At 42.8% G+C, this 25,900-nt stretch overlaps 1 protein-coding gene across 1 annotated transcript; it reads left to right on the top strand.

The window, feature by feature from the left end:
• The first annotated feature begins 255 nt into the window (after nucleotides 1–255).
• On the top strand, nucleotides 256–23,252 carry EXOG (exo/endonuclease G). The gene is made up of 6 exons (XM_075082264.1): nucleotides 256–437; nucleotides 1,767–1,916; nucleotides 5,332–5,471; nucleotides 7,238–7,314; nucleotides 10,313–10,427; nucleotides 22,672–23,252. The coding sequence occupies exons 1-6, from the start codon at nucleotides 290–292 to the stop codon at nucleotides 23,131–23,133; spliced, it is 1,092 nt and encodes a 363-aa protein (XP_074938365.1). The 5' UTR covers nucleotides 256–289; the 3' UTR covers nucleotides 23,134–23,252.
• The last annotated feature ends 2,648 nt before the right edge of the window (nucleotides 23,253–25,900 follow it).

Here is a 25,900-nt window from a genome sequence, read left to right as displayed (position 1 = left end):
TGAGGGAAAAATAGTAATAATCGGGCTGGTAGTTTAGCCACCCGCCCCCCGGCGGTCCCTGCATCCCCGTCAGGGTGAGCCCCACGCCTTCGCTCTCCTTTCGTCCCAGGGCTCGGGCAAACCCCGCTTCCTTCGACCCTCGCCCGTCGCTCCCCCGCCGCGCCGAGGCGATGCCGCCACGACAGCCCGGTGCCCGCGCCGCCGCGAGCGGGCCGGCAGGGGGCGCTGCGGGGGCAGCGCGGCGCCCCGCTCCCGCCCGGCCTCCCTCGCTCCCCCCCCGCCCGCCGCCATGGCCGCCTTCCCCCGCCACCGCCGGTTCCTGGGCGGCTTCGTCTGCGGGGCCGCGGCGGGCGCCGCCGCGTCGTGCTGGGCTGCGTGGCGGCTCCTCCGCAGCCAGAGCCAGCCGGAGCCGGGGCCTGAGCGAGCCCTGCTGGAGGGTAAGAGCCGCGGGCAGAGGGGAGGCCCGGCGCGGCGGCCCCGTGGCTCCGCTTGGCGGGAGCGGCGGCGCCTCAGCGCGGCCCCGATCCCCACAGACGCCTCTCCCAGTCCCTAAACAGCTCCCTCTCCTCAGAGCAGCCTTCTCCCCGCTGCCTGCACCCTAGGGTGCCCGAAGCGGGCGGGGAGCGCCCGAGTGCCTGCGCCGGGCTGAGGCGGGAGGAGGTTATTTGGGGATGCTGGGCTGTAACTTGCATAAAAAGGCAGCTTCCCTTACTGCCCCTGCTCGCACCGAAATGTTGGTAACATGCGAGGAAAGTCGTTTCGTGTGGCTACCACGATGGCTGCAAATGTCCCATGTTGCAGTGGGGAGCAGTGAGCAGTTGCCCTGCGTGATTTGGTAACGTCTGCATAGTAAATAACACACAGCTATAGGTATGTGGAGTTTTAAACACACAGTTCTGGTCAGGCCATAACTAAATTTCAGCTGTTGCTTCCCCTGCGCTTCGCTGGGGAGACGAGGCCATCAGGAGCGGTGGCTGTTTGCTTGGGAATGCCCTGGCCCACTCACCGTGGGGGCTGACATGGGTGGGAGGCGTGGGGTGGGGGCTTTGGGGTCTGATGGGGATGCCAGGCGTGGGGAGGGGGCTGTGGGGGGGTCACCAGAGCCTGGTAGGAATGAATGGTTTTCTCTGCAGCATGAAGGCTTTAAAAGTATTGAAGTGTTGGAAAGCACAGGAAGAGGGGCTCTAAAAATGTGAGTTGCTGTTGACCAGATGGCTGGAGGACAAGGAAATCACTAAGACAGATGTAAATGTTCCTCCAAGAGAGAAAAATGTTGCTTGCAAAAAAAATCATCCCAAAGTGAAGCTTTCATTCATTCCACAGAGTGTAAGCATTCCCAGTGAGGACAGGACTCATGCTGGTTTGAGTGGAGGCGGTGATTTCCAGCTCTGAAGGGTGAAATGCGTGTGTTGATTTCCTCTGTCCATAACTCCGTGTTGCCTGATTTGTCCCTTAACATCTGATAGCTTTTCTTCTGAAGGCTAGCTCAGAGCAGTTGCTAGGTAGACGTGTGTAGGCATCAGAGTGGGTGATTTAGTCCTGGAGCTGAGACCCTCATGTGAGGACATGATAAAAAGCACAGCTTTTTTAGTAGAAGGAATTTTCACTGGAAAGCTCTCTTAATAATTTTTTAGGTCTTAATTTTGCTGGTAATCTCAAGTATTTCTTTATGCAGTATGTTTGCATCCACAGAGATGCTTTCCTTACTGTCTTGTTTCTGATCACGTTTCATCTTTGGATGGCTTTCTGTTTATTTTTCTCCTTAGAACCAGTAGAAGAGTCTCTGCTGGAAAAATATGGATTCCCTGAAGCTGGAACAGAGACCAGATGTTACACAAATCATGCACTGTCTTATGACCAGGCAAAACGGGTGCCTAGATGGGTGATAGAACATATTTCAAAACAGAAGATACTGGGTATGTAGGTATTTATTTTCTTAACATTTATGGCACCCAGAATGGGCTTTGCAGTTCACAGAAGGTGGACGCAGGAGCAGGCAGGGAGAAAAATGCCATAGTGATCTCTAGGTATGGATTTTTCCACCCATTCCCAGTCTGACTGGAGGCAGCAGGCCTCTGGGTGGGTATCAGTTTCATTACAGTATTAAGACTGATGTTGACAGTGCTTTAAAAGAGATCTGTCCTCTCTTGTTGGGACTAGTCTGGTACTGAGCATACAACATCCTGGGGCCTGCAAGACACACTTGGCCCAAGGGCTGAGTATGAAAGGGGGGAATGAAGAAGAGCTAGAGCTACCTTCTGTTATGAATTTATGAAACAGTCTGTAAGCACCAGATCAATGTACCTGCGTCAGTGTGAACGCTGTAAGTCATGATGCAGGAGGGAAGCTAAACTTACCTCTTTTAAACGTGAATGCAGAGAAGATGAAAAACTGAAAATTAAACTTTTCTTAACCTGATTCAGACCTGCAAAGTTCAGTGTTATTTGTCAAGGGCATAAAAATTGCTCTTGCTTCCTCAGCTTGTGTAGCTGGTTCTGCGGGCCAGTTTATGTCAGTTTATGTACTGCCCCATGCGTGTGAACGCTTGTGGAGTCAGAGCCTTTAGTGGGCAGACTGCTTCACCTACAGATTGTAAAGAGATTTGCTCAGAATGGGGAGAAAGATGAATGTCCATTTCCGAGATAAAAATGGAGCAAAAGGCATCAACAGCTGTAATTGTTCAAAGCTAGGTAGGGCGTACCTCCTCACTGTAGCCATTTACTCTGATGCAGTTCTGTTGCGTCTTCTGATGTGCGTTATCTAATACAAGGGGAGAGACCCTGTCCATTATGCAAGACAGAGGCTCAGTGATTTCTTTTGCTGTCAGTGGTGAATGAAATATAAGTGGTATACAGCCATTGTAAATTAAGTTTATAGCATTAGTTCAGTTTTTATAAGAAAAATTATTAGTAGTGGAGGTAACTGGATGATTGTAAAGTGTTTATGAACGCAGCAACCCTCTAAATATATCTTCATCACTGTCTTCAAGTTACCTTTCAAAATTAAAAGCGTGATCCTGAAAATATTTATAACCCACCCCTAAGTAGCATCCTTGATTTCACTTCTTTCTGAGAAGAAAGCAGTAATTCCTGGCTTACTTTCAAGTGGGCCTTACCGCTGAATTGTTAAAATGTTTTCTAAATGATCAGATACAACTAACCTGCAAATTGAAATTAAGCATCTTGAGGCATTCAGCTCTGATTTATGTCTAGTAGCTACTCTAACTGAGATTTGAGGTGGAACTGTGTTGTTCAGGGAAGGTCATGAAAACCTTTCACGTGCTGGAGTTTTGAAATCATGTGATGTAAAGAAAAATTGTTTTATTGGTAAGAACTTAAATGTTTAAAAAATATGGTGGAAAGATATTAGCTTTACATGGAAATGAGACGTATAAATCTGATTACAGAAGATATTATCCATTTTTACCAAAGCAGTGAACAGGGACTAAATGAGGATGTATTTTCCATTTTTCAAGTTTAATTGATAAATTACACTTTGTCTTAAATACTGAGATTAAATACGATTTTTTAAAGACAAGAATTGTGTTGTTTTGCATGCTGATAAACTTCTCAGTGTTGCTTCCTAAGCATCAATCCTATGTTAAAGTATCATGTAACATGCTTTACCAAAAAAAAAACAGAAAAATGAAGCTCCGTCTACCTGTGCTGCATAAAGATGCTCTGACCACCTCTCTGTTGGACGTCATCTCCATGGACCTATGCACAGGTGGCCAGCAAAGAGGAAATTGCTTACAGGTGCTGGCTTCCAAGAGATGCATTAGCCATAGGCGCACTCATTTTCCACCCCTTCCCTTCCCTTCCCTTCTTCCCTGTGGTCCTTGCATATTCTTGGGCTCTTCAGAGGGGTGCCAAGCGGAGAGCGTGTACCACGCTTTGTTCTCAGTATGGAGCACAAGGGAGCGCAGGGTGCGTCTGAGCTTAGTCACAAAGCTGGCGTGACAGAAGAGCCAGAGCGCGTGCAGTTTGTGTGTGTATGCAGTCAGCTCTCAAGGAAAGAGTAATTTTAACAACTAGCAGTGATCACTGTTGAAAATTGCCCCTCACTTTGTATTGCAACAGGAAGTGCTTTATAAAGTGCTAAGTTTGAGGAAAATTCTCTCTGTTGTGTACATGCTTAACTGAAAAGAGGCTATATAATGGTCTTGTATAGTGCATCTGTGAAATTGCGCCTAAGATGGCACCCTGAATATTATAAACAAAATTCAATATGCTGTAGATACTTTGAATTATATTGTCATTTGGGGAAAAAAAAATGTGGACAAGAGCGATGGTGCTCTAAGCCAGTTATTTTCCAGCTCTGTTGACCCATTACACAGTCAGCCCTTGCACATGCCTCCACTGCTTCTCAGGAGCACCTTCCTTGTTTTTGGGTCCCAGGCCATTCCCTAAGAGAGATGGTATCTTATTGGAGGTTGTCAGTGCCAGAATAATTCATGCAAGTCTCTTCTGGCCATCACTTTCCCAAGGAAGCAGTTGGTCTTTGGGATGAAGCGATCTCAGAGTTGCAGCTCATCAGAGTAATTTCTTTTCCAAGGAGCTGACTGGGTCTTTACACAGCGGAAGGACACAAATGTAGGTGTATGGCCAGTAAACCAGGGAAGAAGGCACAGCTTAGAGTGGGCTGCCATCTCTGCAACAGTTAAGTTAGCTCCCCCCACAACCCTTCCCCCAAAATGTTTTTGTCTACCAGAAGGCGTCAGGCCTGGTCATTTTGGGGCACAATTCCCAAATGTCTGGAAAGGCAGAAGGAGGATCTTGAAAAGGAAAAGCTCTACACTTATTTCTGCGCCCACGAAGAACAAATGACTTAAGACTTTCTCTTGAATGGGTTTATTATTTTAGCAAGTGTAACTTTTACCAAGAGACACCCATTCTACTTCCCGGCAAGGCTTGGAAAAAACAAGAAATACTTGTAGTGGCTCAAACATAAAAACGGAATTGCAGCTGGTGAAGATCTGTATGTCTTCATTGACCTAAGAAGGGAATCTGTACTGGTTTATATCTTTAGTAATCTTGCCTTTAGTATTGATCTGTATTTATGATAAGGCAAAAGTATTTTGGTTTTGGTTTTTCTCTGTAATAAGCCTGCTGTAATTTCTAGCGTATAGTGGGGAAGAATTTAGAACTGGAGCACAGCCACTTAAGCAGAATTATTCTTTTTTGTGGTTGAGGAGAAAAATGCCCAATTTAGATTAACGGGTTGAATCCTTAAACACGGGTCATTTGGCAAGATATGACAGAACCAGTTCTTTTTGTCTTGTTGTTTTGATGGTTTAATGATAACCTAACAGTTTAGTGTGTTATTCCTCAGGCAATGCAGACCGAAGGCACTGTAAATTCAGACCAGATCCTAACATCCCTCTAATGTTTAGTGCTGTCAATGAAGACTACCTTGGCAGTGGATGGTCACGAGGACACATGGCACCAGCGGGAGATAACAAATTTTCAACAGTAGGATTTTTTTTCTTTCTTTTTGTTCTGTGTTTATCAGTCGGAAAGGGACAGAAGACCCTTAAAAGCAATGTGTAATGTTCCTTTTGCAGTTTGTTTTGAGATGGAACATGATCTCATTATTGATGCACAGTCCTGGACTTGGAGGTACAAGGTCTGTTCCTGACTGAGCACTGTAGGATGCGCTCAGTCTGCTTCAGGTGTCTAAATCAGGTGCATCGTCTGGTGCCATACCTCTCTTCATTAAATGACACCCAGATTACCTTGTTTGGCAGAGGTGATATGAGTGTGTCTTGTACAATATAGTGTTAAGCAAGTCTCAGCCTCTTGTATGTCATGTTGTGTACCTGTAAAATGAAGGTGATAACCTTCACCAAACAAACCTCGAAAGTGTCTTCCGAAGCTCAGTCAAAGGGAGGCAGGGAACGATGACTTCATTCTGGCTAGCATGTGCTGAGATGTTTAAGGCTAGATTGGGCAAAGCAGAGATGCTGTTAAGTAATGTTCTCTATTGGCAAGGGGATTGCCTGGGTGATTTAAAAGGCTTTTTCCTTTCTGGCAATGCGTATGAGGTAAATTAGAACCTTCTTTTGCCATAGTTCTTTCAGTCTATAAAATGTCTTCACCTGCCATTTATTTGAGCTATAAGAAAGGCATGCCCTAATGCTTTGGCTGACTAACAAAGCAGCCCTGGATTTATTGGATCCTCTTGTGAAATGTGCCTAATGCAGCAATTTGTCAATTAAGAGGCAGTTTGAATTTATATTTCTGCCAGGCAGAACAGTATGCAGTGGGGCAGAGTGGCAGCGCAGTGGCACGTGGTGGATAAAAGAACCAGTCGCGTTATTTCTACTGGGAGTGTCTTTGTGGTTATTTAGTTGTGATATCTGGGGGTTTTTTGCTGGTGAGCTACTTGTGCAGAGAGATCCGGTACCTGGCTTGAAATGCAATGAGATGATACAATCTTTCAAATACAGGACTATAATAATTTAATTTCAGAGTTTAATTAGTGCAGGTAGTGTTTGCTCATTATCCTAAGGAGTTCTCTCAGCTCCTTCACTTTGAATAAGTAGTACGTGAAAAATACTGGCAAGTACAGGACCCGTGAAGATTCTGGGTTAAGATCTTGGCAATTTTTTTCTCCTATCTTGCTCTGCATATGCGTAGTTTTTTAGCGCCAGGTCCTTCGCATCTGGAGATATCTGGCGTCAGTTCAGAGAGGTCTGTGACACAGCTAAGATAAAATTAAGCAGATATGTAGATGTTTGACCATTATGGTCTCATAAATCGTTTCATCACCTGCATGTTATGTATTTGTAAAATATTAATGAATATTTTTACTAAAACCTTTTCTTGTAAGGGAAAGAAGCAGCTCGCCATTAGGTAGTCAAATAATTGAAAAGCATGGGTGAAAGCATGCTTCCCATTCAAAAAGAAGAGTAGCTAGTTGCTTCCAAAGACATTATAAAACTGACACTGGGTGAAATGGTAATTCCTATGCCTCTAGAACTGGACATTTTCGTGCTGTATTTCTGTCAGAAAAAAACCCCAAACCAGTAGATACTTTTTACAGGGTTTGCACCCCCGTTATGCAGCTTTTAATCCAAAATAATTCTGCAGATGTTCTGACTCAGCTTTTGTCTGACCTTTTATGTTGATAACGTTAAGACTAAACTAGAAATGGATTCTGATCCAAAAACCTCTAAAGGGTGTTTTCAGCTTGTAAATGTTTCAGTGAAATTATGTTATTTTCTTTCTCTCTGCAGAGGGCTATGGCTGAAACGTTTTATCTGTCTAACATTGTGCCTCAGAATTATGAAAATAATGCTGGATTTTGGAACAGGTGAGAAATTACTTGTACATAAACTAAGTGAAAAATATCAGGCAGTGGTATAAATCAAAAATGCTATATTTACAAAACTTCTTCACATCAAAGTATTCTAGAGCACTGTATAGGCTATCCATAGAGATGATAGCGACTTTCTCTGAAATGAAAAGCACCTCAGTCCTCACAGTGCAAAAACAGTGTAAAAACTGCTTTAGTTCTTTATTCAGTCAAACTGTAGAGGACATTTATTTAGAATAGGTAAAATTACTACTCCTGGCTGATGTGAGTAGAGGTACCAGGCTTAACATCTCTGTCCTTAAGGAAAACTCAGTAGAAGCAAGAAAAGGGTTTAGATCTTTCTTTAACATCTCTTCCTCAAAAAAGCACTTCCCGTGTGAGAGTATTCACATCTCTGCATGTGGACACTGGTTCACTTTGAACTGGAGAACGGAGTGCTCCCCACTGAGCTATGGCTACTTCAGGTCTTAGGCGTTTCTTCAAGTGCATCCTTCCAGGTCTCAGTCGGGCAGGTTCTGTGTCACTTGTGAACGCCGCTGGATTGGCTTTGAGGTGAAGGGAGTGGTTGATAAATGTAAACTTTCTTCACATAAGATTTTTAGTCTTTCCTTCCTCTGAGCAGAGAAAAACATTAATAAAAGTAGCATTCATCCGGTGCTTCTTGCATAGGACTTACAGAATGTTAAGGCTCAGAAACAGAAGGGGAAAATATGAATTTCACAAGGTTCGCGCAAGGGAAGATTAGCAGAATTTTGTACAGTGTTCTAAAAGTCTGTCAGAAGTGCATCATCATTCAACTGCACCCTGCTTTCCAGTTTTACAAGAACGCACATGAAATCATATGAGGCATTCAATAAGGTTATACTGTTTTATAGACAAATAAAATGCTCTAACATTTTAAAGAGTTCTTTTTTGTATCGTTTTAATACCTCAAGTATTTGAGCATAAAATTTCCTTATACCAAAGCTAGACGTTCGTACCAACTGAAGGTTGGAAACCCTCTTTATTTCCCTTCAGCAGGATCTCTGCCTAACCAGGAAATCGTGGCCAGTGTTTGAAAACTTCCCCTGGCACACTCAGCCTTGTAATTTAAGGAGCTATTATCACTTTCTCCCAACCCCAGCACCCTGTCCCCAGAGTTTAAATAGACAAACAAGGTATTTGTGCCACTTGTTTTGTCAGTCACATGTTTAATGATAAATAGTTTTAAGGATACCATGTGTCACGTGAGTTGTATTCCTTCCTGGCTTCAGTTCTCTCTTCCGTTCTCTTTTTGTAATTGCTTGCTTGTTGAACTGTCTTCTGAGGTGCAGGCAGACAACACAGCTTAGGTAGTTTAACAATCTGTTGTTTTTTTAAAGTGGTGTTCACCCTCCAGCCATGTGTTTTTGCTGCTTTCCTAGTTCCAGCTCTGGTAGTCTGACCACGGCGAGTCAGTTCCATTTGCTAACCCAGTTAAACTGATTCGCATTTTGTTTTGCTTGGTTATGTTTCTGCTGGATTAGAAAATTGGATCAACTGGTGAGATGAGTGCCAGAGCCAACGCGGAAGATGGAGTAGGACTGTTCAGCTGGGGCAAACAAGGGGAGCAGTAGGAAAGGGGAGAGCAAGGCTGCTTCTTTCAGCAAGCTATTAGATAGTACGCTATTAGTTGGTTCAGTGGTGTGCTCTGACTGCACCTTAGTATTTATTCCTCATTCTCATCCCACCAGCATGCATGTTTCTTTCTTTCCTGATGTTTAACTGTCATTTTCTGTCTTGTTTTGAGTGTGATTTCATGGTCCCTGTAACCTGATCTCTGTCCCTGCTGCCACCAAAAGCAGTTTGCTCCCAAGCTGCATTTATTCCCCTTCTTTCCTTGTGCCAGGTGGTGTTTGTATTGCCATGCCATGAGACAGCCCGAGGAGCTGCTTGGAAGCAAAGCTGACGACAGCAGGAAAAAAATGAGCTCGTGGTCAATGCTTTGGCGTGTCACATGGCAGCTCACTATTACCAAAGAAGAAAGGGCTCATTCCTGCTAATTCTGATTTGCGTGAGCTGATTTAACTCACTAACCCAGCACAGAAAAAGGCTGGCTTTGTTCAGGGTTATTGACAGATGAAGAGTGCTAAAGGTGGCCCAAGGGAGAGGTGTGAGAAACAAGGCTGAGACAGAGAAGGGGGTGAAACCTCCCCCTTTCAGAGGCAGCCAGATTAGCTGGGCTCATTTTGCATGTTCTGGTCTGTTTGTCCATTTGAGTGAAGTGCAACTCTACCTTTAGTAAAGGCCCAGTGGGTGCTTGCTGCATGTGATTACTATCACTCTTGGGGTGTTCAGTCAAAGACGGACTGTAGTCTTTTGTTTTATGTGAAATAGCCATGATCCAGAAACCTTCTTATTTGGAGAAATATTTTATGCTGTAAACTGAATCAATTAGTTTTAAAAGAAAAACAAAAAGTTAGTATTTCTGGAGTTACTACTTTATTTTTAAATAGTTTTATACAAAAAAACCAATAAGTAGACTCCGTGGGAATGGCACATAGAAATTTTCCGAAGTACTTTGAGCTACAGAAAGAGCTGTCTGTTGGAGGACATTCATTCCTTGGGGAGGAGCATACAAGTCCAGTAATGTGGTAAAACATTTCAAAGTAAGAATGCCACAACCTGCTCTTTAAAAGAAGTAGGTTACTAATCCCAAGTGACCATCAACAGTATCTTTCTAGTGTCAAGTGTGGAAGTGAGTAGAGAACTCAGATCTTTCAGGGCAGGTGGTAAGGCTACAGAAACCGTTTTCAAATGTGTGTGATAACACGTGCCTATCTGAGAGAACCTGGGACAAGTGGGAAGTGTGACTTGGGCCTGCATTTTACCTTCTTTGCCTTGCAAGTCAGTCACATGAGTTTGGAAAAATGCTGCCAAGCGTCAGCAGTTCATCTTGCGCTTCACAGTATGTTTCAAAGATTATTACATTAAGTTTTCTCAGCTGACTTTACCCTTTCTAACAAATATGTTCCAGAATGGAAATGTATTGTCGGGAACTGACCGAGAGATTTGAGGATGTTTGGGTAGTTTCTGGACCTTTGACCTTGCCTCAAACAAATGATGATGGAAAAAAGTGTGTTACTTACCAGGTATGTATGCATGTTGCTGGGTTAACAGTGTGGTGGTAATACTTTATTTATTTAAAATTTATATAGTGGCTTGATTAAAAAAAAAGTTAAACATCCTAGTACATGCAAAAAATGTATGAAATACCCAATATTAGCTGGGACAAGTTCAGTAGAAATGTCACATCTTGCCTATACGTGGAAAAGTATAATTTTAAAATAATCTGATTTACAGAGAGATCTATTAAATGTCTGTTCGCAGTATGCAGTAAAACTGTTTTCTGACTTCTATAATACGTGACAGTATCTAAGCAGAGATTTAGTAGATTTTGCTGATGCACAGGCATCTGTTTTAGAAACCGTGCAATACAAAGGTAATGTGGGTTTCTCAAAACTACATAGGCTATTGGAATGCCTGTGCTCCATTAATTTCAGAAGCAATTAGTTGCTGATATCCCATATGCATCCCTTAGAATAGGCCTTTTAACTGAGATTCTGGGCATAGCAAAGTCAAGTGACAGACTTCATTCAGGTTTTAGGTGAATGCAGTGTAATCACTGGCCTGTGGTAGTGGTACCCCCCTTCTTTTGGTCCACCATTTTTATTACCTGCTTAAAATACTCTGCAGATTTAGGATTGATCATGCAGTTTCTAGAAACCGTCACTGCTAGACAGGTAGGAAAGGCTATCAAGTTGAGAGGTGAATTTATTACTGCTTCTCCTGACTTATTCTTTGTAAGCCTGTGTTTAGACATCTGTAGATCTGAGTGTAGTAAGGTATTCAAGGGAGGGAATATTACCTTCTGCCCTTACTGTAATGAGATTTTATTGCTGGTTTCAGTTGCTAGATGAAAACTAGTGTAATGCAAATAATAAATGCTGTATTTTGCACCTCTTTAAAAAACACTTTTCCTTGAAAATAAGTACTCAGATCAACTGCAGCTTCAGCTCACGAGTGATTTGGTTGCCCAACTAGTTCTCTGAGGAGCAATGAATGAGCTTGCTGTAAACAAGCCCCTGTTTCAGAGGGATATGAGAGACACAAAAGAGAGAGATGTTCAGCTTTGAACACTGGCTTGTTTAGCGCTACAATTTAGGCACTATTTCTCCATTATAAATACACAGCTGATTTCCATTTGATTGAACTTGGAACTTGGTTGTAAAAGAATATAATTTTTCCTGTTCGCTTTACGTTTTTCTTCTTTAAAAGCTGTCCCTTCTGTCCCCACCCACACATTTGTAACCTTGACTGTGATGAAGTCACGGCTTTGGTTTTGGGTTTGTTGTTTTTTTTTTTCCCCAGACAGTCGTGTTATGCATATGCAAATGCAGTAATAATAATTAATCTTTTTCATGTTCAGTGGCAGTTCCAAACTTCAGCTCTCACCACATCTTGGTGAGGAAGGTGACAACTGTGCTCATTTTCAAATGGATAAATAAACCGTGGTTAAGGGATATGACCAATGCCACGTGATAAATTAGTGGCAAAGCCAGCTTAAGGCTGCCAACGGTTCCTTGCCACCCAAAGGGAGAGTGTTGATTTCGCTATTGCCCATTATATTTTCCAGTCCTTTCCCTTGTCTGCCAGCGCTGATGACTGTCAGATCCTTCCACAAGATGCTTAATTACCCCATGCAATAGAAAACCGTTCATACTCGACTCTTTATTTGCTTACTGGGCTTGTTTCCTACTGCTGTAGAAAGATAGAGCAGCATACAGAGGAGTCCAGCACTTACTGGTGCCAGCATGAGGCATGTCCGAAAGCGCATAGCTGGGAGCAGGGGGGAATGTTCCCTTTCAGCAGTGTCGAGCTGAGCGTTTGGCTTACTGTCATGCAGAACGGTACCGTGAGAGTTCTCCAGGCTTGCACATAGCTTGCTGGAATTTGCCTCCTTGTAGCTGTCAGGATATTGCATTTATATTTTATCCCTAAAAATATATATTCGTTGCAAAGAACTAAAAATCCTGAGCTGACTTGAACATTTTATAACTGAAAATGATTTTCCAGGAAGCGTTTGAATCATCTATCAACTGCTTCACTTTAATCTCGGTCATCTTTTTCTAGTTTTTCTCTAGAGAGGGTGTTTACTTAGAAGAGAACTATTACATTTTCTGAAAAATGATTTTGGCTTTCCATTTTGGTTTTGAAATGTAAATTTTAGTCTTCTACAGGTAAAAATAAGAGCAGGCACTGCATCTTACTGCTTTTATTCGAAGTAACTTGATACTAGGATACGATGATGGAATAATAGTGGCACAAAATGTCCATGCTGCTTTGATTATCATATCGCTCTGTTGTTGTCTGCTGCCAAGATGTCTTCATCATCTTTGGGTTTGATGACAACTCTGGTCTTTTATGAATGTTTTATCAGTTTTGGTCTTAATATAAACTCTGAAGTGAAGTTCAGTGTAAGACTGAAAATGGTGGAATGATGGTATTCATGTTTTCATTTCACCATTTGGCCACATTCATAAATCCTTTACTTAGCATCCTAGGGCGAGATTCGTTATGTAAATTGATTTGTATTTAAGCTGTATTTAAGTACAGATAACACTGTCTACAGGTGGGAAAAGTAAAATGGTAAAATGTTGATTTTGGTTTTGTTTTGTTTTGTTTCAATTGTTTGATTTGGGTCCTCTTTGGATGCACTCCTAGGTGTAAATAAATACAGGCTGTAAATTATTATATTATTTTGAAATCTTGATAACGTGTAAGTTCTTGTGCTTGCTGTTGAGGTTGCCCTTTGGGGAGAGAGGCTTCAGAGTGGAGTGATGTATTGGGTTTTTTTTTTCCTTCTTCCATCAACGCAAACACTTAGAAGAGTGAACACAACCTGTCAAAGCACTGGAGGGAAGTTCTTTTCAAACTGATACCTTGGATATAATTGCAGTCGTTGCCATTGATTTTGGCAGCCTGGGATTCTGCCCCTAAACCACGAACACTAAGAGCTGGCGGCGGAACGAGAAGGGAAGGTACCTCTTAGCTGTCTTTCCGAGTGAACTCTGCTAGGTTCAAACAAGCAACTTAGAAATGAAAGGCTTTTATTCCCCATTGTTTGGGCTTATGAAGCTGATGTGAGAAGGTGTCCTTTTGCTTTGTATGTGCAGTTTAAGGAGAAGTGCTGCAGTATACACAATAGTGTGGAAACTCACAACCTGTAATCTGGCAGTGTGACTGGTTAGGCTGAGCTCCTTTCTAATGTTTTTTCTTCTCTGAGACTAGAACTGTGGAAAAAAGAAAACACAGGAGTACTACAGTGAATGTGTCTGCACTGATTTGTTTCAGATCCTCTCTTCAATCTTAGTTTTCTCGTTTTTGGCTAAAGGAGTGGTGAAATATGTATCCATGGCTTTACAGGCTGGTGTTTTTCTCATCAGACATCCAAAAAGGTTATTTTTAGATCACTATAGAGGAAAAACAGAGCATCGGTCATGGCATTGTTCCCAGTTCCTGCTTGGACTCTGGTACCATTTGCTGTTTAATTCCAGAAAGGGAATTAACCTTGAACTCCTTAGATGCCAGCGTTGTTCTATCTATTGGCTGAACTTGTTGTATCCTCAGATATGTTCTGTCATTTCATCTGTCTCCAGTGGAAGCTTTTATTGCAAAGAGTAGATTGATGACCGTGCTTGGTATCTGAAAAACATCTTTTGAGAATATATGTAAAATAGAATGCCAACAGGAAAAATCTGTTCTGTGCCATTGGAGAGGCAGATCCAGGTTTTTCATCTTTGTCTAGATCAAATCAAAATGACATTGTCTTGTTTTATACATTACTGTTCTCCAGTGACTGTCGCTTTAGTGATTTTCCTCTGTCAGCAGATTTGGAGCTCGAAATGCAAATTTTGCAGTAATCTTACTGCGTCATGCTCAGTGCTCCACCCTTCTTATTCCCAACGCCGTCATAGTACATACTCATTTAAGAAGAATGAGGAATGGTTGGCAAATGAAAGTACAGTTTAGATAACATTGTTTGTTGTTTGAAGAAGACATTTTTCTGTACATTTTCATGATGTACTGGGTTCATCCTGGAACCGTGTCTGCTGTTTAATTTCCCAAACCGACTGACTAGGCTGAGCCAGACATGCACAATACGTGTACCAGAAGATATACTTATTTGTCATCTACTTCTGTGGGAGATAACAACAAATTGTGCTTTATGGTTTTCCCCAGTCAACTTTCAGAAGTAGTAGAGGTTTTCTCCTAGCCAAGGTACTATAGGGGAAGGAATCCTTGTTAAAGGAGGAAATAAACCTGAGGACTATTACTATTTGTTGGCTGCTCCAAATGGTCTCAAGGCTACACGGGCACCTAGCGGATCTGGGTCCATTATACATGTCCCATAAAACTTATGTTCAAAGAGCCAGATCTTAGATCAGCTGGTGTAAGCGACTAGCGCTCTGTCAGCCCTAAATTTAGACATGATGTACAAATGAAAATAATAGGCACTGGTTTAAGATTGGAGGAGAAGAGACACCAAAGGTGCAGGATAGATTTATGGGGTTGCTTTTATTTAGCACTGTACCCACCCCGAAGGTTCTGTTATTATAGGGAGAACAGCGATAGGGACTGAGTGGATTCAGAGCTAAGTAACCTAAATGGATTCTGTGGAAGTAGTAGTCTGTCGTCATGTAAGTACAGTATCATACTGCGTATAGACACCCTCTTGATTAAAAAAATAGGATTGGGTGTCTGTCTTTTTACGCTGTGACTATGTATTTAGGCACAGCTTTTTCTTTACCATCTCTTTTTTTTTTTTTTTTTTAATTATTTCTTTTTGGGATTGCCGAATGATTTGGCAATAAAAATCAGACCAGCCATAACAAATTAAATTTTCCTGAAGTACGCACATTTGCATTTTGGAGTGCGTGGCTGTGCAGTGTTGTTGCAGATTGTTATTATGATTTTTATCTGTAGTATTTTCTATTTTCTGTATTGATAGGTCTGCCTTCACGCCCCTCAGTTCTTCTCAGTGCCGTCTGACAGAGTTCTCCCAAATATCGGGGAAAAAGCACTATCAACAGAATAAGTGCTGCCTAACACAAATCTGGAAGGAACTGGAGTGAAGGCAGTTATTGCTGTCACAATGATCAAGTAAATAGAATTATACTGATAGCAAAAGGAATTTTTTATACTGGCAGAAAGTCTGTTTCTATACAGAATTTAGTATCAAATTATAATAAAGCCCCTGTCAAACCTGGGGCCATAACAGCAGGAATGATACTATCTACAGTAAAACACCTGATGGGCCTGGTCAGTATCATGCCTCAAGTTACAGCTAAAACAAAACAAAAGCTGCAGTCTTATGTGGGGTGACAGGAATGATGTTCTTGAATTCTGTCCATCAAGAAATATGACAGAAGTCTTAATTTTTTTATTGCCAGATGCAGATGGAGGTATTGTTACATAGAGAATTGTGTGGCTGCTTGTTTTCAGTCAGTTCTGTTTTGCAGTATGGCTTTGTTCTAAACTCTGGTTGTTATACAAAGAAAGACGGGGAAGAAATGGTTACTGGGGTGTAGAGGGAATTTCTGGAGCTATCATTTTAATGTATTTGATGATGGTACCTTCTGATGCAGGGACTGCTCAGTGTGTGCTGGCAGGTAATTCATGATTGAATGTGATTTCTGTTTACCAGGTTTTAAGAGAATCTCAGATAATTGCCAATCCAGAGCTGGCTCTTGCTGATGAAAGGCGAGTCCCTTCTAATTCTCTTCACGGTTGATTTTCATGTTCTAGTCACTAGGTGGCAAAATACTACTTTTAGATTCATAAGTCCTTTCTTTTAAAAATGATTCCTACCCTTTTCAAAGAAGATAATTTTCTTCCCGCTCTGAGAAGCTGTAACAAGTCCAGTATAAAATGAAAATATGGTACGATTTGTGTATGTTTTAAAATTTCTAGTAAGAGTAACGCTTCTGTTTTCTTCTAATATAATCTCAGGTGTTCTGCCATTACACCTTATAGATTCTTTTTCTCCTGTTTATGTAAGAATCAAGTTTTCTTTCTCATAAACTCCAAACTGTAATTTTTAGGGACTGCTTTGTTTATCTGACTATCACCACGAAGGTGACATTAGTTAATGCCATATGCTTAAACTTACCCTAGATGCCATTAGCAAATGTCTTCATTACCTATTGTGATACTTAAGCATTCCACAAATATGATCAGATTTGTCCTTCCTCCAGTTTTAAAAAAACACAACTGAGAACAGTTTAATGATTTGCCTAAAGTCATGAGGAAAGCCAAGCTTAAGACAAATCCCCGTCCAGTGACGTGGCTATAGACTGAATTTATCAAAGCTCACTGAGATCTCTCTGTTTTAAGAAATCATATTGCTTCTGCCCTTATCTTTATCTCTCCCTGTGAGCTCTTTAGGTTTGTATAACGTGTTCATGTTACCAACACGTTTGTTGTTTTAGCAATATGTAAACATCTCTGAATGTCAGGAATTGCACACATTTTAATGGCCCGTCCTCATGACAGCTGCCCACATTTAATTGGGCATTGAGGAGTATAACAAATGTATACACACTTGTGGAATGTCAATAACAATGTCAATAATAATAAAAACCAATAAACACTATGCTGAAAATGACATTATCTTAATGTTGCGTTATTAGACGACACCAGTTCAGTTGCAGGGCTTCAGCCAGCAGCACATCACCAAAGAACACAAGAGCAAAGCAAAAGTGAAAGGAATACGCTGCAAAAAGTTACGGCAATGAACATCTTTATGTTGAACTGATACAGACGACAAAGAGAAATACTATCTGAAATTTCACATTGGTTTCCCAAACGATGATGGGGAAGGAATATTTTTAATGCTATAAAAAGAAGGCTTTTAGTTTGAATGCTTTTTTTATTCCTGTTATGAGGTGGTTGAAAATTGGAAAGAGGAAGCAAAATTTTATAGGAATAGCAAAATGGACATTTTCAAAGGATGATACAAAAGTTTACCTTGTGGCCTTTTATCAACGTGGTGTGAAAGCACGTGGGAGTGGGACAGACAACAGGCCACTGCTGTATTTTCTTGCTTGTATTAGCACACAAGATTTTTTTTTGAATCACAGATACTTTTAAAAATCGTTGCTCTTTTCCAGCTGGGACAGATAGCTGTTTCAGGCATTGATTGCTGAAAGATCATTTGCTGCCTGTGGATAGACTAGCACAAATCAAAGTCAGCATCTGTGCATGGATAATCTTAACCCATTTTCTGTTCTGTTACATTAGGAGCATATGCTCTCTGCCGCTGTTAGGCGTGCATTGAGATAAATGGGATGGTGCAGATCAGAGTAGTGATTCAGCCTGATGTAGTTAGGTAGGAAAATCCTCTAGGTGGCAATAGGAAATGAATTGTTGAGTTTGGTTTTCCTACTTACTGCTTCTGTTGCAAACTTCACTTCTGCAGAATCTCGCTTTACTGCTTGTCCTGGCAGTGGAGCTGGGGGAGGAGGGGGGCAGCTCTATGGAGACACTCATCTGCAGCTTCTGTATCTACTCCTGCAAAAAAGCAAATTGTGGTATATTACGGAGCATAATGATGGAAATACTACGGCATGCTCTAGGACTGCATTTCACAGTTCACAGGTCACACTGGCTGCATAAATTGTTGGTGATGCATCCAGTGCATGGTTCACATAAGCGTTACACTGCAGAAAAAACCCATATATATTCTTTGTCATTAATATTTGCTCTTTCAGAGACATCAGGCCCCCTCCTTTGATGGTTTTCTCCTCTGGCAGAGTGAGCTGGGCATAGAACTTTTATGGTACCTTTTGTATAAGGAAAGGACACTTGCGGACTCTGGCTGTTTGGCAGTTTGTTTTAATCACTGTTACAATATTAGAACTCAATGAAGTAATTACAGAAGTAGTTTACTGCTATCCAAAGGACTACTATAAAGCCTGAGCACTACTTAAGTAAAATTTAAGTCCTCAAAAGAGCTTACACGGAACTGAATGGGACATAAATTACATGTATGGCCATTGCCCGTATAGAGTTGAGATGCATTTAGAGCTGCATTTCTCAAAAGGCTAATCCTTCCTTAATTTTGAACTAGCCCTCTTTTCCCTTCTTTCCTTCACTCCTTCATAGGGACATATACTATGCGTAGATGTGCATTATTTTGCATAGAATATATATTTTTGCATAATATTACATAAGCGCTGTGTCTGTTTTCCTTAACACCCACTTCAGGCATTCAGCATTTCCATTTCATACCTAACTATTCTATGTGCTGCTCTATTCATTCCCCAGCCTTTCTATCCACCCACTCAGTCCTCAGACTCAATCCCCTGTTCCCTCTTCGCTCTCACTCAACACGCACTCACTTATTTGTTTTACATCTGCCATACACCCCCTAATTGGAGGTACTTGTAGCAGCTTCATCTGCGTATTCACCCTTCCTCTAGTCTTTTATACAACAAGCAGAGGATGCTGCTATGTGTATGTGTGTGGGAGGTGTTGGGGAGGGGAGAGAGCTGAGCTAAGGAGGACCTGGTACGTATATGTGTATTTATAGTGGGAAAAAGTATGTGAAGAGTCCTGGAAAAGGCAGTGTGGGCCATACTGCACAGGAATGCTGCAGGTCAGGAGATTGCTAGCCGAGGGAGGATCTGGGGAACAGGGTTTAGTCTCGCTACTGCCTTCTCTGAGGAGGCCAGAGCAGCTTCAGGGCATGGTGCAGCTGTGCGCAGCCTCTTCCTTCTCTCCCACCTGCCCTAGGAATGTGCAGGAGGTGGGGTTGCAGTCCTGGCTGCAGCCTTCCTGCTCCAGCGGGGAGAAGGAACTCCAGCCTTCTGCCTTCGACAGTGTCAGTCGCTGCCTGCACTTGGGTGAATATGGAAATGTGAGCCTCCCCCGTCCCCCTCAGGGCTTTTCATGCTTCTTGGCTTCCTCCCTCTCACCACCAACATTGCGTGTACTCCCCGGTTTGAGTGCCACCCATCTCAGGTTAAACTCCCAACGCCATTCATTTTGTACTTCAGTTTTAACCCACCAGGTATAACAGTGTGTCGATGCGTATTTTTTAGTGTATTTTAAAATCACCTGTGCATCAGCCAGTTTTAATTATTTATGCAGCTGATCCTGAGGAGCTGTAACTCTGGTTTCACCCACACTGAATGCTAAATGCAAAGTGCTTTGACACTCAGGAGCTCTAATTTCCCTATCAAGACATCTGTCGTCGTTGAAAGGGAAAGTAGATTTGGCATAAGGCATGTATTTATTGCTTACCAGTTTCAATGGCTGTTAGATGTCTAGGCAGAGCTTTATTTAGGAGAAGGTTGGTGGCATAACCAAGACAACTTTTCTAAGAGAAAAAAAAAAAACCACAAAATCCCCACAAAAAAAGTTTAAACCTACAGCAAAGCCATTAAATAGCCTAGTATAGAGAAGGGCAGGAAAATACTCTGTAACAGAGTAAAGAAATCTAAGAGCATGTTTGCCAGAGGCAGTAGTAACGTTGCTACTCAATTATTGTACAAAACATGAAAAGACTTTCTTTATCAGAGGTTTCCTTTAGGAGTAGAGTTTTCGTCTAACCAGTGTACTTAAAGATTGGTCACTTTAAAAGCTGGCAACAGAGGGGGAAGACACACTTCAAGCACTGAAAGGATTCATAACTGAAATGAGTTAACTATTGGAATAGACTGACATGAACCTTGGTTCAGTAGCCACAGGCAAAGCTGGGTTTTAAAAACATTTTCTTCTGCAGAAGTGCTGAATACTCTCAGAATAAAGCATATATAGAAGTGTTTCTTATGTGATTGAGTTAAACTGAATATGTGAATGGGTAAAACATGTCTGAACTGATCTGCTGTATTAGTTTGTAAAATACTTTCAGTTAATGTGATTGGTTGTGGCAGTGAAACAAATACCTGCTTTCCCTGAAATTGTATTTTAACCGTATCTAACAAAAGCTGTCAAAAAATCAAAACAAGCAGCCTTTGCTTTTGCAGGTGCTGCAAATACTGGAAATAGTACCAAATTACTGGATTTTACGTATAAAACAAGACGCCTGTGTAGTTTTTGTAAGGTGTCTGCAGCTTTTCCTTCTGTTGCCATTAGAACAAAAGTACCAGTTTTAGAAGCGTAGCTGTATGGAAGGGTTATGAAAAACTCAGGTTTTCCATGCGTGAGCCTGTTGCGCGTTGTTACGTGGCAGGTTCGGTTCAGCAATAGTGAAGAAAAAAAAAAAGCCCAATACAGCGTGTGCATGAGCATCGCTTTTTGAATACCGGAGAGATTACATTTCTCATCAGTAGGTATATTCCCTTGGACTTATTCCTGACACAGGGTAGGGTGTCTACAGTACACATACGTGTGTGAGCTTTTAACAGCTTTCACATGAATTCAGTCTCCTGATCCTCCCCTTCTGGTGTTTCCGTTAAATTCCTGGGTCCTGGTCTGAGTGACACAGCAGGAAACCCAGCATGTACATAAGTTGAATCATAGAAAATTTATGGAAGAAATAGATCCATTTTCTTTGGATAGACTTCCTTTCCAAGATATTGGGTCACTGAATGTACTTGATATCCACATCCCCTCAAAAAAAAGCTTATTTAAGTAACGTAGCTGTTACGTACAGCCTGTGTATGGGTTAAGGGAGATAGAAACAATACCTGGTAGAAGGTAGAGTTAGATCTGATTTGAAATGCACATTAAAAAACATGTGATTTGTAACTCTCAGGTCAGGAACTTAGTGTAGAGCCACTGTTGCTGAAAACAGCTTTCCAAGCATTAACAGTGTGATGCTGTATGGGAAAGGAGCTCTGCCATCCCCTCACGACAGCTACACGTACAGATCTGCACCAGGATTAGGGAGCTGGGCTCCTGGCCGACTCCCTGTTTCCAAATGTGTTTTTCAGATTTGGTTCCAGTTCAGTTTCAGCTGTAACTGACATTGCATCTGCTTGGGAGATTTCAGCTGAGTTTGTTCTTCTACCAAGAATAGCTCCTTGTCTCAGGTCCTTGTCTTCAGCTCCTTGTCACAGGTCTTTACAAATATGTAGGCAATTACTGACTAATCTTGGACCTTTTGTCTGCACCATTATTTTTAACAGTATAATGTAAAGTCAGTGGTGTTACAGGAGAAAGGCAGAGAACCTTCTGGGAAAGTCTCCTACCAACAGTGGCCAAACAAGCCTGCAGTGAAGTGTTCTTTGCCTTGCATTTCCTCTTTGAGAGAGAGATTCAGGCATCAGATAACTAGCTCATTCCTGACCAGCTATGTAAGGAGCTGCAATGAAATGGTGCTGGGGTGGGTTGACCTTGGCTGGTCACTGGGTGCCCACCAAGCCACTCCATCACTCCCCTCCTCAGCAGGACAGGGGAGAGGAGAAAATAAGATGGAAAACATCTTGTGGGTCAAGATAAAGGCAGTTTAATAAAGCAAAAGCAAAGGTTGCATGTAGAAGTAAAGGAAAAGAAATTATTTATTCTCTACTTCCCATCAGCAGGCAATGTCCAGCCACTTCTCGGGAAGTAGGGCTTCAGGACGCATAGCGGTTGCTCTGGAAGCAAACATAATAACGAATGCCCCCTGTCCTCCTTTCTCTTAGCTTTTATTGCTGAGCAGACATGGTATGGAATAACCCTTTGGCCAGGTAGGGTCAGCTGTCCTGGCTGTGCCCCCTTCCAAGATCCTGCCCATCCCCAGCCTACCGGTGAGGGGGGAATGTTGGAGACAGCCTTGATGCTTGGGAGAACTGCTCAGCAGTGAAACACCATTCTAGTTGCCAATACAGAGCTGTGAGGGCTGCTGTGGGGAAATTTAACTCCATCTCAGCCAGACCCAGTACAGGCGCTTCCTACCTCAGCTTCTGGGACCCGAAGGAACGGCAGGGAGATGTGCCAGGGGAGGGTTAGGCTGGGCATCAGGGAAAGGTTCTTCCCCCAGAGGGTGGTGAAGCCCTGGCACAGGCTCCCCAGGGAGGCATCACGGCACCAGCCTGGCCATATCCCAGAAGCACTTGGACAAGGCCCTCAGAGACACGGTGTGAATTTGGGGTTGTCCTGTGCAGGGACAGGAGCTGGGCTCGATGATCCTTGTGGGTCCCTTCCCACTCAGGACATTCTGTGATTCTGTAATTCTAGTCTGATAACACTGCACATCATTTTGACATGTAGTTACGTGCTGTGGCTCCTTTTTAGAGCTAGTAGGATTAGTGTCACACCTTCCCCCACTTCCCCCCCCGGCCCCCCCCCCCCCCCCCCCCCCCACTGATAAGGTCTGTATCTGTAACATAACTTTCCTTTTGACAGGTAATCGGAGAGGATGATGTAGCTGTGCCATCCCACCTGTACAAGGTGATCCTTGCCAGACGGAGCAGAAGGTCTACCGAGCCCTTGGTACTGGGGGCTTTTGTGGTGCCGAACAATCCCATAGGCTTCAGTCACCAGCTGGCTGAGTTCCAAGTAAATATTAAAGATCTGGAAAAAATGTCAGGTTTAGTTTTCTTCCCCCAGGTGGACAAAACCAAAGATGTTAAAAATATCTGTGAGGTGGATACCTGTAAACTGATGAGCTTCAAGGAATTCACGTTGTACATCACCGCTCGAAAGGTGCAGAGCGCCCGCACATTGCACCGGCTGGAGAGAGCTATGTCAGAGTTAAGGGAGGCAGGAATTGAGCCTGACGAGTATCTTCTAAAGCTTCACAAGAAGAAGGAAGAAGAACTTCTGCAGGAAAATCAAGTAGCAGCTGGAGAGGGGAAAGCTGGCTGAGTACCTGGTCGGGAAGATGTTTGGGGTTTTGTACTTTGAAAGAGGAGCTGGAGGCAAACGCAAAGACAAGGCTCTCCTTTTTGAACTGTGAAAACAATAAAGAAACATTTGGAAGCCGATGAGTTTGGAATAACATTCATTCATGTGTAACATGATGCACACACGTGGTTTGCTGCAGTACTTAGATGTGGGAAACGAAAACGACCCCTTTCTGGCGTGAATAGATTACTGACCTCCAGAAAAGGCTTCGCGCTATTTTCCAAGCGAGCCGTCATACTTGGGGTTTGTATGGAATCCCTTCTAGGAATATTATAAAAAGAGACAGCAGACACCTTGGGAGTAGAGCTGGCACATGTTTAAATATAATTCCGCCTGCAAATGTCTTTCGGTGGGATGCTGTAGAAGCAATGCTACTTCCTGGGATTTTTAAAAATGAATTTAGAAATATTTCATTTAACACGAATTTAATAAATTCATTTATAAAGTAATTTCTTTCATTCATAAATTCTTTATTTCTTTTATTAGAGATCTGTAAGAGAGAACCTGGATCCCTTACAGTCTTTTTCTTAGCTGTGTTAACCAAACCAGATTGTCTCTTACCTCTCCTGACCTTGTGTGCTTTGGATACTTTAGCATGTCAGTCGTCATCATTTGCAGCGGATTTCTAGTTGTGTGTAATTCTGCAATTTTTTTTAAAAAAAACAATAGAAGCAGAGTTTACACAGGTTGCTGCCAGTGTAGGTCGGGTCTTCATAAATTAATGTAAGCTTAATATTTCGCTTTCACCACTAAGTTTGGATAAACGTGTTTTCGTGCTTATTGCTTGATGGGAGAGGTGAGCACTGCTTGCTTTTTCCTTTTTTCCCAGCATCAGTCTTTGGTCTATAAACTTCGCAAGAGAATTTGTACGTGAAGGCAGAACACTGACTAACGCCGCGTTTCCAGTTCTGTGTCAGCAGCCGCTGAAGTTGCTCAGATTTGCATCTGCTTCGGGAGATATAATGAAATTTTTTTCCATTAGTTTCATACTTCATTCGTGTATACATCTTGAATTTCAGACTTACATTAGCGTCACTTCTATCCTCTGAGATTTTTCATCTGGAAAGAAAGAGTGAAAACTGGAAGTATTTAGAATTTTTTTTGGTAATGGTAAGAATCTACATAAATATGGAGTCATGCCATAAAAACACCTTCAGGAGTTTTAAGGTGAGATTTAATAGTTTCTGGGAGGGCCCTGTAGTGCCAGGCTGAACTGGGCTGTTTCATACAGGGTGAATCTGGAGCATTACTTGGATTTTGTGAATCGTCGGCTGGATGATCTAAAAACTGTATCGTTTCCTTCATCTCAGTTCGGTTGCAGTATCCAAAAGTAGATCACTTTCTGAAGCAGTTACGGTTCCCATGACACTTTCATGTTTGCCAAGAACATATTTACAAAATCCAGACATTTAAAACCAGAGAAATGTGACCAGCTAAGGACATCATAAAAGCTTCCTGCCCACATAAATTAAGAGAGAAATTGGGTGAAATCCTGACATTGCTCATTTCAATTTTAGCCCAGATTTTTGGTTGTTAATCCTGTCAAATGAGGCCAAAACAGTGAATCGTAAAACAACAAGGCACCCCTCCCTTTGCAGAACGTGGGAGATGTCAGCGTGCGCCGCCTGGAATAACCAAGTGCCAGACACTGCCCCTGCCTCCTGGTGGCCTTGCATGTGCTTCCCTGGAGTCCAAGCGGCCTTTCTGGTGGTGTCACCCTTTGGAAGAGGTACCTGCTCATTGCTCTTCGCATTGGCTTTCTCTTTTCCCCGTTATTTGAATTATTTATGGTTTTTTTTTCATTCAGCCTCCCACTTTCCTCCTCCTCTTGGTCCTTTGAGCTGCGAGGTTACGGATCTCTCACGCAGCGCTCACGCACACCTGTGAACAGCTGAAACAGATCGCAGCGCTACAGATATGTGTCCACCCATAGCAAAAAGCCTCTGGGGCAGCCCCAGTTGTACGCGAGGAGCCCCGGGTACCTTCCCTTTCTGCTGACGGCTTGCCGTGACGACAGCAGTGGAGGTGCCGAGTGTGACTCTCCTGCGGAGGCTTGCTGTGGAGACCAGCTGCTCCCTAACTCAGGGCCTCCTCGGGCCTTGTGTGCCCCCTTGAGTTCCTGCAAGCCCCAGTTACCATAATTTTCATGCCTCGTGGCTTATCGCACAAACTAGACTCCCTTATAACTTTCACGTCTGTTTGAGCATGGCTGGTGTTCCTCAGCCCCCCTTGGAGGGCGGCGGCAGGTGGTGACCAGTGAGACCGCTTCCAGCGCTGCTCTGTGCCGAGGAGTACGTTCACCTGCTCGTCTTCCGCTGGTTTCCTCGTCTGGAGTAACTGCGGGGTCTGGCATGCAGCAAAACATATGTGCTTTCTTTACAATAGGAAAATATAAAACAGGTAACGGCAAGGGGGTGAGGCTTCACACGCTTGTTCGAGCCACCTCCGTAAGTAATGGCCTCAAGATCCGCCATGAGAACGGTGCTCGTGTCCGTGTCCATCTGTCATTCCTGTTGCACACGTAATCACTTCCCTGCGTGCGCCTGTAGTGACAATACGAACCTCTGTGATGCAGCTAAGCAGCAGGAGTCTTGGAAGTGGAGAAGCCAGTCCTTTGCTCCTCCACTGTTTTAATGTTTGTTTTTAAAGCTAAATAACCAAATCGCGAGGGAAGTTGATGACTAGGCTGTCCACAGCCTGATACAGTGATTTTCTGATATTCCCTTGA

The sequence above is a fragment of the Phalacrocorax aristotelis genome, chromosome 2 (assembly GCF_949628215.1).
Source record: "Phalacrocorax aristotelis chromosome 2, bGulAri2.1, whole genome shotgun sequence".
Taxonomy (NCBI): domain Eukaryota; kingdom Metazoa; phylum Chordata; class Aves; order Suliformes; family Phalacrocoracidae; genus Phalacrocorax; species Phalacrocorax aristotelis.
This window is presented reverse-complemented; position numbering and strand designations above follow the sequence as displayed.